The sequence below is a fragment of the Pygocentrus nattereri genome, chromosome 12, assembly GCF_015220715.1.
Source record: "Pygocentrus nattereri isolate fPygNat1 chromosome 12, fPygNat1.pri, whole genome shotgun sequence".
Classification (NCBI taxonomy): Eukaryota; Metazoa; Chordata; class Actinopteri; order Characiformes; family Serrasalmidae; genus Pygocentrus; species Pygocentrus nattereri.
The window spans coordinates 33,446,462-33,459,458 of NC_051222.1; the positions used below are offsets into that span (position 1 = coordinate 33,446,462).

At 40.0% G+C, this 12,997-nt stretch overlaps 1 protein-coding gene across 1 annotated transcript in view; it reads right to left on the minus strand.

Moving 5' to 3' along the window:
* The window catches only part of LOC108411291 (complement C3-like), a 57,788-nt gene that overhangs the window by 14,091 nt on the left and 30,700 nt on the right, over window positions 1–12,997 (minus strand). Inside the window, exons 21-29 of the mRNA XM_037543229.1 lie at window positions 6,392–6,604; window positions 5,953–6,016; window positions 5,715–5,801; window positions 4,091–4,294; window positions 2,793–2,868; window positions 2,504–2,663; window positions 2,277–2,372; window positions 2,021–2,171; window positions 1,700–1,863 (exon numbers count right to left, since the gene is read on the minus strand). Of these exons, the coding sequence (XP_037399126.1) occupies window positions 1,700–1,863; window positions 2,021–2,171; window positions 2,277–2,372; window positions 2,504–2,663; window positions 2,793–2,868; window positions 4,091–4,294; window positions 5,715–5,801; window positions 5,953–6,016; window positions 6,392–6,604 (1,215 nt within the window). The remainder of the gene's footprint in view (window positions 1–1,699; window positions 1,864–2,020; window positions 2,172–2,276; window positions 2,373–2,503; window positions 2,664–2,792; window positions 2,869–4,090; window positions 4,295–5,714; window positions 5,802–5,952; window positions 6,017–6,391; window positions 6,605–12,997) is intronic.

Sequence of the window (12,997 nt, forward strand, 5' to 3'; positions counted from 1 at the left end):
CCTTGCAGAGATCCAGGGGTTGTTAATGACATTTCTGATATCTTTGATATCTTGTAATTGCAACCATAGCAGGTTTGTTCCTAAATGAATTTTTCTCCTTCTGCTTTGCGATAATGCAACATACTGCTGTTCTGTACAATGTGAAATGCTTGGAAATGGCATTATATCCATCACCTTTTGGATAGGCACCCACTACTTTCTGAGGGCCAGACTTATTTCTTTGCTTTTTTGACATGAAGAAATTATTTGTTTCAAATCATGTAGGAGTGGTGCTTCTCAATCTAGCCATCACATGCCACCAGACCTGTTCACTAAAGTCCATTTAATACAGTTCAATGCTTATTGATTGCACCAATCGAGTTAGATTGGGCTTAGATGTGGTATGAAGGCTAAATTTTTTAATTTGCTAATGAAATTTGCTTTAAAAATTCACACAGGGCCTGCACTGCATACTTTGTTAGCTCCATTTAGGATTCCCACAGGACCACCACAGAGCAGGTATCATTTGAGTGGTGGATCATTCTCAGCACTACACTGACGCTGATGTGTTATACTGGTACATTTCGGGTAGTCTTTCACAGGCATTTCACAATAAGTTGCTGGAATTTTGGTCCATTCCTCCTTACAGAACTGGTGTAACTGAATCAGGTTGGTAGGCCTCCTTCCTTGCACACGCTTCTTCAGTTCTGCCAATACATTTTCTAAGGGATGAGGGCAGGGCTTTGTGATGGCCACTCTGTTGCCTTCGCTATGTTGTCCTTAAGCTGTTTTGTCATCCCTTTTGAAGTAATGTTGGGGTCATTGTTCATTTTCAAGACCCATTTACACCCATGCTTTAATTTCATGGCTTCAGTATTTCCACAATTTTTTTCTTACTCAAAGTACCATCGATTTTGTGAAGTGCACCAGTCCCTCCTGCAGCAAAGCTATGATGCTGCCACCCCATGTCTCATGGTTGGAATGGTGTTCTTTGGCTTGCAAGCCTCCCTCTTTTTCCTTCATATTTAATGATGGTCATTGTGGGATTATTGGTTATTTCAAAAACTACTGGACATTCAGCTTTCCTGTACATACAGTAGTTGCACAAAAGTACATACAATAGCTAAATTAGCTCGTTAACTATGAAAATAAAAACTTAATCTGAAACATAGTTTTTATGTAAACAAATGCTACCAGCTTTTCCTGGAAGCCTGTTCACACATGGCTTATCTAGTGAACTTGTGTAGCACAAAATAATGAGCAGGCTTGAAGTATCTGTTTATTTTTTCCCCCCATGGTGATATTTTAGCTCTTGGTGAGCAGTACCTCAGGTTGTCAGAACGATGGCATATACTTTATTGCTACAGCTACTTCTGTGTTCACATTGCTGCAGCATTCCTCGAGGCCACAGTTAAGCCAATTAATGTATTCAGTCAATTAATTAACAATAATTGAATATCAAAATATTTGGTTTTTGCAGCCCTTTTTGTAACACTCTGTAAATAAATGTAGATGTATAAAAGTCTACAATGCTTATCCCGGTTTCTATATTCAGTGTGTGTCAATCAGCAAGAGCATCCCAGAATTCCCAAACTGGTACATCCCTGCTTTTTGGACTTGGAATTTTTTTCTAAATGTTCCTTGTGAATAGCATCACTTTTAATTTAAGATTAGCCCCTACTTGTGGTATCAGGGTATCAGAGGCATGAATAAGGCTTACCTGTGTGGTGCCGCTACTTCCATAAGGACTGGTCTGCCTGTTGAGCCAGTTCACGGCTTTCCCTGCTGTGTCAAATTCCTTCACCTTTACCAGAGCCAGCAGGGCATAGGCTGTGGCTTCCAGGGAGAAGTGGTGTCCTCTAGTGACTTCCCAATAAGCACCACCTGTTCATGAGAAAAAAAGAAGCTGTAGAGCACAACCAAGTTTGTCTGTGAACTTCTTGCAAATGATTAATTCCTTCACGTTGTTTCTTCTCAGCACTTAATTTGCAGTCTATGTAAGTGTTGCCTAAAACATTGCATTCATTTGAGCTTCACTGACCTCCAGAGGAATACCTCATCAGGAGAGCTTTGTCGAATTTGCCAGCATTGGCCATGGCATAGGAGGTCATAGCAACAGCATAAGGATTGGTCAAAGAGGGAATTCTACGTTCCAGATACTGAATGGCCTTCCACATACTCTGTGCAAGACTCTAAGTGAATAAAACAAAAGGGGACATGACAGCGATGTAGAATCCATTACCTTCTTTTATTTTTGCTCATAGCAGATTGATTATCACACATCAAATCTGACTTACAGGGACTGACTTGGCACAAAGTTCATTTCCTTCTTGCATGGCAATCAGAACGAATGCTGTCAGAGATGCGTCTGCATCCTTTCCTTGCACATCTCCCTGGAATTACACATTAAAAAATGCCTTCACTAACACACATGATTTCACTGAATAAATAGCTTCAAGGTTTAAAAGAGACACCAGTCAAGAAGACATATTCAGCCGAAAGAAAAAAGGTGATTTCAACTTACGACCATCTCCCCATGATACACAGGTGCGCTTTCTTTAAACATGCCATCTGGCATCTGTGTCTTCAGAACCAGCCACTTAATAGCACTGCAGAGAACATTCTCCTGAATGGGAATGAGGCCACTGGCCATGGCAAAGACTTTGGCCACGTACGCTGTCAGCCTTCGACACAGAGACAAACATACAGGAAATATGGATCATGATTTATATATGAATAAATGATAAGCATGGAGAAATATTGGATAATATTCGTCTATAGGGGAGTGGGCAGAGGAGGAGTGATCTTTTTACCATGTGCTGCTCGGTGTGTGTATCCAAGTGCCATAGGATCCATCCTCTTTACGGAAAGTCAGCTGTATTTTATAACCTAAAAGCAGAGAAAGAGAGGCATCAGTCTGAGTGGAATAAAACAATGATGACTACTCTTACTTATCGTCAAATTCTCAAGTCTCATGTTTTGTAGGATTACCATAAACGATCTTTTATAATCTTTTATCTTTGATTATTTTATTTTAAAAGTTTAGTTTACAAACTGATCTGAGGATACGTACAGTCTGTTACCTTTAAGATAGTCTTTGTATGTGAGTACACATCGGTACAAGATATGTGTGAACATTTCTTTATCTAACCTTAGATTTTGCATAGAGTAATTTTACATATTACAAACATCAGTTCCCATTTTCCGAAGGTTAAAAAAATGTTACTCAGGCAATGCAACAGCATCCCAGAAACCATTTGAGCAAAAGGTAAACCTTAAGCATGAAAATATCTGCTGTTCCTGAAGTTAATCCTACATTTAGTGACATATTATAGGCATAACCCTGTTTTTTACCCTGTTCTTCAATGGTCAGGACCCCCATGGACCCCTCACAGAGCAGGTACTATTTGGGTGGTGGATCATTCTCAGCACTGCTGTAACACTGATGTGGTGGTGGTGGTGTGTTAGTGTGTGTTGTGCTGGTCTGAGTGGATCAGACACAGAGTTTTTAAACACCTCAGTGTCACTGCTGGACTGAGAACAGTCCACCAACCAAAAATATCCAGCCAACAGTGTCCTGTGGGCAGCGTCCTGTTACCACTGATGAAGGACTAGAGGATGACCAACACAAACTGTGCAGCAGCAGATGAGCTGTCGTCTCTGACTTTACATCTACAAGGTGGACCGACAAGGTAGGAGTGTCTAATAGAGTGGACAGTGAGTGGACACAGTGTTTAAAAACTCCAGCAGCACTGCTGAGTCTGAACCAGCACAACACACACTAACACATCACCACCACGTCAGTGTTACTGCAGTGCTGAGAATGATCCCAAATAGTACCTACTCTTTGAGGGTCCATGGGGGTCCTGACCACTGAAGAACAGGGTAACAGAGTATCAGAGAAACAGATGGACTACAGTCTGTATCTGTAGAACTACAAAGTGCAGCTATACAGTAAGTGGAGCTGCGACAATGAGTTGGTCAGAACGTTATGCCTGATTGGTGTACATGTAAAATACATTTTGTTGTCAGCATGTCTTTTATCCTTATAAAGCCCTAAAACAGAATATTATACCCATGTCAATGAAATGCTGGGTATAACTTTTCTCACCTGTCTGGATGTGTTTGATCGCTTCAGCACGGCGATGGATGCCCACTCCCTCCCACTGCTTTGTGGTGTCCAGGTAGTGTGTGGCAATGAGGGGCAATGTCATGTGGATCATGTTCTGTTCTCCACAGCCATGAGGCTGCACAATCAGACGGCCCATGAAGTCTCCACTGATGGCCTGTTCAATTGTCTGACTCACCTCCTGACCTGAAGGAAAGCAAACAATAAATAGACATTTGACATAAATGGACAGACATACTATATGAGTACTTGGATGAATGTATAGATGTTGTTTTAGTGAAATCTTTTGTAGTTCCTTTATTAGGCTATAGTTCTTTTACTGTTTTGCTCTTCTGGACCAATTTCACTGTTTTTATATCTGGAGTCTGTTGGAGCCAGTCCTCCAGCTAATGTTTCATGGTCTTCTAGTGTCTTATCACAAATAGGACAACCTTGTTTTCAACCTTCTAAGTTCTCACTAGTTTCTTCAGTAACACTTCATTTGGATAGGTCCACTTTACACCTTTTGTAGATACTTAATTTACTTTGAAGTTACATTCAACTAAATGTCGACTAAATTGACAATAATCTTCTTTAACTTTAAACCCGGCTCTAATGCTTACTCTAACCTTAAGCTCAACCCAAAATCTTAACTCAACCCTCACCCTGGTCCAAATCCTAACCCTGATGCAAATCTTAATCCTAACCCCACCACTGTTCATAATCAACTGAGTTTCAATAGATAGTCTTAACAATTTGAACATCTGTAACTAATCTACGGTGGTCTATCCAAATAAAGTGAGACCATTTCTTCTTCAGTGCTTAGTGTTTCTCCAGATTCTGAAAGGCCTTCCTTCTGATAGATTGAGGCTCTGAGCAAGGGGGTGCCAAACTCCTCTTGGGGGTGCCAAAGTGCAATGTTGAGCCAAAAAGACAACACAGTTTATAAATGGAGGAAAGAAAAGTAGATTTTTAGATTAGTATATTCTTTCTTTTTCAGTTTTAAAAAACATTTTTGAAAATGTGTATTGCATTTTGTTACAGAAATACTTTGTATCTGTCCATACTCTTTGTGTAACGTTGGGGAGCGATGATGAGGCGGACACATGCTGAGTGAGATTTATTAGGGGCAAATCCATAATCAGGGTGAAGACAGTCCAGGGTCAAAGAGCCAACACAGGGGTACCAAGGGACAGACATTACAAAAAGGAATACAGACTAAACACAAAAACAGAGACTAGGACAAATAACAGGCCAGAAGAGACCAAACAATACAAAGACCACTAACAGGGGAAAACACAGGGCTTAAATACAAGGAAACAATGGGGGTTAACAATAAACAGGTTGATAACACAGGTGAGAACAATCAAGGGCGGAGTCAAGAAACAAGGGGGCAGGACAGGGAAGAATCAAAACAAAGAAAGCACATGGACAAGACCAAAACAAAAGCACATGGAGGACTGGGAGGGGCCAATTGTGACACTTTGGAAGTCTCAACACAGAACTGAGTAATAGGTAGCTGTCGATGAATGAAACTTTACTGAGATTGAATTTGAATCTCTTTACAATTTCTAGCTAGAAAGAATCATGCATGGGCAAAATAATAAAACATCTCAATTACTCTTACCAGACACAGTGATGTATGTATTTGCAGGAGTGTTTGGAACCTGCCCTCCTGGTATGTCACTCCTCACACGCACGACTTGCACGCCACCTTTCCACAGACAGAGAGACAAAAATAAAGTAGGACATATTTATTCATGGACCTGAATAATGAAAATCATGTTGAGTGGATAATGCTGATGTAGCATGAATGTAAAATGATATGTAGAGGCCAGTGTAGTGAAAATGACCAAAATACCCACCAGCAAATTTAGAGGGGTTGAGCTCCACATTCTTCTCTTCAATTGTAGTTAACACACCTTCAGACTGAGAAAGATTTAATGGATTTTTTTGTTGTTTTTTGTTTGTTTCATTATTGTTTTTATGTCATCTCAATAGGAAAAGTGAGCAACAAGTTTGGGGTCTGGGTAGGCAGAGGGAATTGGGTTGTACATTATGTCTGTTGACTAGCTTTCTATGTACGTTTTCCTTAAAAAACACAAAAAACTGAGCATCAAACTTGACATTAACTTCAGCTTAGGTTATCTGTCATTTTAACATTGGTGTATATTAATGATGTGAGACTAATCACGTACTACAGACTCAGCTACACCCAGCCAATAACATCAGTTCAGCCAGCTGTCCATGGCTCATGCTGATCGACATTCTCTGAACCTCTCTAAGATAAGTGCTGACACTCACCACCACCTTCAAGGCCTTCCTTACTCCGTCACTGCCTCCTAAACCAAGGACTGCAGCCTTCACCTCAATCCAGTGGTTGCCCAGCTCCATGGGAATAATAATGTATAAGATGGATCTGGAGGACTGTGCGTCGACATTAACTGTGGTACGATACCTGCCCTTCTTGCTGGCGGCACTGCAAATATGTTTCGTCTCTGTAAATTCCACACGCACCTAGTGGGGACAACAGACCAGAAACATGTTCTGAAACATGTTCTGTATATTCCCTCATAAGTAAAATGTTCATCAGTTAGAGATAAAGAGTAGACAGTGCGGATAAACTGACTTGTGGCAAAGATGATACCTTATTATAGGGCCATGTTTAAAGTCACTGAATTTGTCAGTACAACCTATTCTACTGCCAATGTTTGTATCAAGACTGCAAGGCCTCATGTGATTTCCTTGCCCTTAGAAGCAGCACTGTAAGTGAAGTTTGTAACTTGTGTTGCTGTGTATCCACTTAAAGCATAATAGAATTTCTGCCACCATATATATTCTAGATACTCAGCATTTATTTTACCCTATCCTGTGTAACTTCTTGTCACTTAAGCATTGTTCAGAAATCTTAGTTTTGGTTAACAATAACTTTTGGAATTATGTTTTTCTTTTAAAAATGTCATTTCTTTCTCTTAATGATCATGTTTCTTTTAGTGGCTCTATGTATCCGAATTGTGAAATTAGAGTATTTTTAGATATAGTAGTCTTTAAGGTCAATAGTGTCTTGCAATAGTTACTATTGAAACAGTAATGTTGTATATGGAATTAAATACTTATAATGGTCTTTTACTTAATGCTATGCATGTACGGTCACAATCTACATATGTTCATTTGCCTTGTGAGTTTGAGCAGTCTCGCAGATAAAGACATTGCATATTCAATAGAAACTGAGCATGAAAACTCATTTCCCTGCTTTAGCTCTGCCCATATAAGCACAGAATCAAATGAGAGACAGAGAGAGAGAGAAAGACAGACAACATGTAATGCCGAAGAAATAAAAAGAAGCCCTTTAAATTTGCAGATTTCAATTTCTAGTATTTTTGTTTCGTGTCTCAGTTCATCATATCTTTGTTCCATTCGTTCTGTTTTCACTCACTCGGTAACCTTGAAGAAGCATGAGTAACTGCTAGACTCGTCATACGCTGAGTAGTCTTACCAAGCTGCATTTGTTTTCAAGTTCTGTCAGTTCATTTTGAAAGTTTGATTGGCAGCTCTGTCTTGGCTGTGTTACTCTGTCCCCCATTTGTTCAAAGTTAGGTCAGTCTTATAGTAGCACTAATATTTTGTTTTGCTATAGATGAACCACTTCAAGTGTCAGTCAATTACAGTATGTATAACAGGTGAATCTCGGGTTTCTCTGCTTGTTACTTGTAAGCAAGATAAGATAAGATAAGATAAGATAAGATAAGATAAGATAAGATAATCCTTTATTAGTCCCACAGCGGGGAAATTCACAAAGGGGCCTATCTTTTAAGCCATGCCTGGAACATGGCCACTGTCCTGAAAGCCGGCATATTGGATGAAGGGCAAGTTTTTCCAATAGGAAGGTGATCTCCCTCCATAAGCTTCAGCTGGTTCAGAATGCAGCTGTCCGTATTATCACTAAAACTCCTTCATTCCATCACATTACACCTGTCCTTCAACAGCTCCACTGGCTCCCTGTTAAATATAGGATCGAATACAAAATTCTCCTCCACACATTTAAGGCCATACATAATCTTGCATACATAAAATTGCAACTTCTACCCGCTCACTCAGATCCTCCTCTTCCATCCATCTCTCTGTACCTTCTGCTTGTCTGAGTACCATGGGGAGCAGAGCTTTCAGCAGCTCTGCTCCCAAACTCTGGAACTCCCTCCCACCTGACATCCGTAACATTGACTCTTTTCCTCTTTTCAAATCCAGTCTTAAAACCCACCTGTTCAAATTAGCCTACTCTCTCTGTTGATGTGTTTTTTTTTAATATAACCCTACATTTTGTACAGTGTCCTTGAGTGTCGAGAAAGGCGCTTTTAAATTAAATGTATTATTATTATTATCATGTAGGAGATCAAAGAAGACCAGAATTGTCTCAGAAATTGATTGTTGCAGATTTGCAATATCTCTTGCGGTTCAAAAGTTATCAACACAGAAAGATGGAACAACAACTGGGAACATTGCCTGTGATGCACAGCTACATTCAACGTGTTCAATGTGCTGTCCCTGGTGCTGAACACAGAGCTGAAGTTGCAGGATCCAGTCATTATGAACCCGCAAGAGAATCTCTGGAGAAATGCTGTCCACAATGCGATGCTGAAGGTGGTGCTTGTTGCGGATTGTCTCTGTATACACAATTTGTTTGAGATGACCCCAGAAATTAAAGTCAATATTAAAATAAAAAATAAAATAAAACTGTGTCCTGTGACTTTTGAGTCACCCCTGCATTTAGTAACCATTTAGTGCTTTATCATCTTTATCAGGTTTATCAATAAATGACCCTTTATAATAACGTGTAGTTCTGTATCACAATTTGATCAAAATACATCCCTGTCCACAGGAGAACAATAACCAGAGATTAGCCTAAGTAGATGTGGAAAATAAGTGGTTTAAGGGCCTGATCCTGCTACAGCACCCTTATGGCATGTTCACTGTCATATTTTACCCTTCATAATGTGCTACGTTTTCAATAGAAGACTTGCAGGCGCACAACCTGCATTCTATGATTACACAGCCATGCTGTTTTAACATATGCAGAATGTTTCTTTCAATTTCATGTTGAAATAGGCATGTACACTATGTGGACATAAGTATTGGGAAGTCTATTCTTTATTCCTATGAGCTTTTATTGCCATATTAAATCCACAGGCATTGATATAGGGTTGGTCCTCCTCTTTGCGGCAACAACAGCTTCAACTCTTCTGGGAAGACTTTCTATAAAATTTAGAGAGTGTCTGTGGAAATTTTTGTCCATTCATCCAGAAGAGCATTTGTGAGGTCAGACACTGATGGTGGACAAGAGAGCCTGGCTTGCAATCTCCAGTCTAGTTCATCCCAAAGGTGTTTAAGGGGTCTAAGGTCAAGGCTCTGTGAGGGCCTGTCAAGGTTTGTCACACCAACCTCAGCCAGTCATGCCTTTCTGGACGTTGCTTTGTGTACTGAGGCAGTCATGCTGGAACAGAAAAGGTTCTTCCCCAAACTGTTCTCACAAAGTTGGAAGCATAGAACTGTCCAAAATGTCTTGGTATTTTGAAGCAGTCAGAATTCCCTTCACTAGAAGTTTCAGGCATGTTCCTCCCCCAAAACTCCCTTTTGTGATTTTGGACCATGCCTTCAGCATATGTTTGTATGAGTGGTGACTGATTGAGGGAGAGAACTCTGAGAATTTGGGCTGGAATTTTGAAGGGCTTCTTTTATGAGGTTGGACCCCAAAGAACTCCAAGTTATTTTCAGAACTGTTTAGGTCGTGGATTGTGTTCAGATGTTTGAGGAATATGTCTAAGGGACCTTCACATGATGAGAAAGACACATGTCCATAAGCCTCTGTCCTGGCAAAGCTCATTCTGAAGCACTGTCATGAGAACTGTAACAGCTTAGGTAGAGAACATAGTATGAGTTCATACCAGTGGGACATGAAGGAGCTAGATTCAGAATGACGGTCAATTCAACAGCTTGACAATGACATTGTAGTGGACTGTTTAACAGATGTCCAAGTCTGTTTTCTGTGACAGCAGAAAAGAAAAACTAGTGAAGAAGAAACCTTGAAAGGAACGGACTCAGATGACTCGGAAGGGGAACGCATCCTTCTCTGAAAGACACAGGATTGTGAAGATTGTGCTAAATGTGACAGGATGTCATAGAGATATGAAGACATGGTGAATAAAGGGTGAAATGAGTGTAAGGCACATTGAAGCTTCCTGAATGGATGGACATGGAGCAGGGATGACTGTTACAAAGTCTTCTTAATTTTGTTTTTAAAGGCACTTGCATATAAAATGATACCCATTTGCTTCATATAAAAATGCTCTGTTATCTTCATTGCTTCTTTTCCAAACCTTTGCAGCAACCTCAGCAGCTGTACTAACTTTTTGCATGCCATTTGCCACATGTGCCTCCAATGTCGACTGAATGAAGAACGAAGGTCTTCCACATCATGGGCAAGTCCTTAGAGATTTCCTGAATGTCCATGCAGATGATGTGTATCTTATTGCCTCTTCATAACCTCACAACTCCAGGTGTGAGTCACATATGACCTCATGACAAGATGAAATCACAAGGGTAGACTTGACAGATTAAGGAAATGTAGAGCATATTTCTGTGCTGTATTATCTCAAAGACAGAGAAACATATACAGAAACACTGAATTTGATATGCAGGCAAATTTGTGGACCACAGAATGTTTTAATGGAGGTTATTCAAAGTAAAAGCATTGGCAAGGAAACAGCTAAGGGTCGATAGAGAAGGTGAGGATTGGTTTGGTGGTGGTAGCTGAGGAGCAGGAAACCTGGACAGAGGAGGTAGGACGCAGGGGAGTAGAGGAGTAGGGGATGAAGGAGGGCCAAATGAAAGGAGTGAAGACAGGAAAAAGAGAAAGGGGATAAAGAGGGGTTGTAGGAATGTTGACTATAGAAAATTATACAATATGAAACAAAGCCATTAAATATCTCTAGCCATAAAGGTAAATAATCAGGTTCAATTAATGCTATCAACAGTACACTGAAGGTGAACAAGGTAGACAATAAATCTAAACAAGTAATTCCTCAGCAAGAAGCTAGATTAAAACTAGTGATTCAGAACTAAACTAGTGATTCAGAAAGGATTACAGCATACAACAGATAATCTGACATGAGGAGAGAGACAAAAGCAAAAGAGTGATGCTGTGGTGGCCTGGGCATGGTCCTCCCCCCAAATGTCAGTTATTCCATATTTCCAGTTGTGGATGCAGCAACAAATGACATTTATCAAAATATCCCAGATTAATTAATTAACTCTGTAAAAGCTACATTCACATGCAACATTCCATGAGCATACAAGAGACGATTTTGCAGTAACTAAATATATATATATATATATATATATATATATATATATATATATATATATATATATATACATATACATACATCCCCATTTACTACAGGATTGGTCAGTCTAACATTCTGAAAGATGGTTTATTATAAGTAGCTACCTGGGTTAATTTTGAGACCTATTCCTGGTTTAATGGTATAATGGTACTCCTGAGTACCAGTCCCATAGAGAATCTGATATACATTACAACTTAAAGAGCAAGGATCTCCAAGAATGTAAAGACTAGGACAAAGGTGAAACCCCTCCTTCACAATATCTGCAATATGGTCATGCACCCCTCTCCAAAAATACTGAATCCCAGGACAGGAACAGAGCATGTGGATTAGGGTGTCCTCCTCTGTCAGACTGCACCAACATTGTGCAGTATCCTTCAGACCCAGCCTGCATAACCAACTGGGAGCGCAACAGAATCTGTGGAAGATCATCAGTTGAACGAGCCATATTTTAACTCCTTACCAAGCCATGGGCCCGCCGATGGGCCCCAAGATTTATTATGCAGTTCTATAACCTAAGAATAACACTAACAATGGTTAGTAGTGATTTTAGAGAGGATTTTAACATTCATTGAAATTAGGTAGATAGGGTGGTAGCTGTAAAAGTCAGATGGGTTATTGCCCTTTTTTGATATCAAGTACATAAATTAACTAAGTTTGTGAAATAGTAGGGGACAATTTACCCTTGCCCGAAGCTTCACTGTACATACATACATAGCAACAGGGGAGATAGTTCTGCGTAAAAACATTTTTTAAAAAATCAGCTGTAATATTATCCATCCCAGCTGATTTACCAGGTGGCATTTTTCTATTGATTTTTTCCTCTGTTATAGGTGCACCAAGAGACTCACTTTGGTTCTCATTTTCACTTCCTGGCCACTTTATTAGCTAGTAAAAGGTTGGACCCCTTTTGTCTTCAGACCTGTCTTAATTCTTTGTGGCATACTTTCAACAAGGTGTTGGAAACGTTCCTCAGAGATTTTGGTTGGTTATTTGAGTTCCTGTTGCCTTTCTATCATCTGGAACCAGTCTGCCCATTCTCCTCTGACCTCTCACATCAACAAGGCAATTTCGTCCACACAACTGACCGCTCACTGGATATTTCCTCTTTTTCTGACCGTTCTCTGTAAACCCTAGAGATGGTTGTGCGTGAAAATCCCAGTATATCAACAGTTTCTGAAATACTCAGACCAGCCTGTCTGGCTCCAACAACCACGCCACGTTCAAAGTCCCTTAAATCCCCTTTCTTCCCCTTTCTGATGCTCGGTCTGCACTTCAGCAAGTTGTCTTGACCACCTCTACGTGCCTAAATGCAGTGAGTTGCGGCAGTGTGATTAGCTATTTGTATTAACAAGCAATTGAACACTGTTGAGACACGTTTTGGAGCTAGCAGAAAATGCGTAAAGACCATTGTAGAATTCTCTAAATATATTAATACCTGTAGCCTTTGTTAAAACGCTCCCTCTTGACTGAGCACAACAAATTGTGAAGAAAAGTAATTTGTGCTTATTGT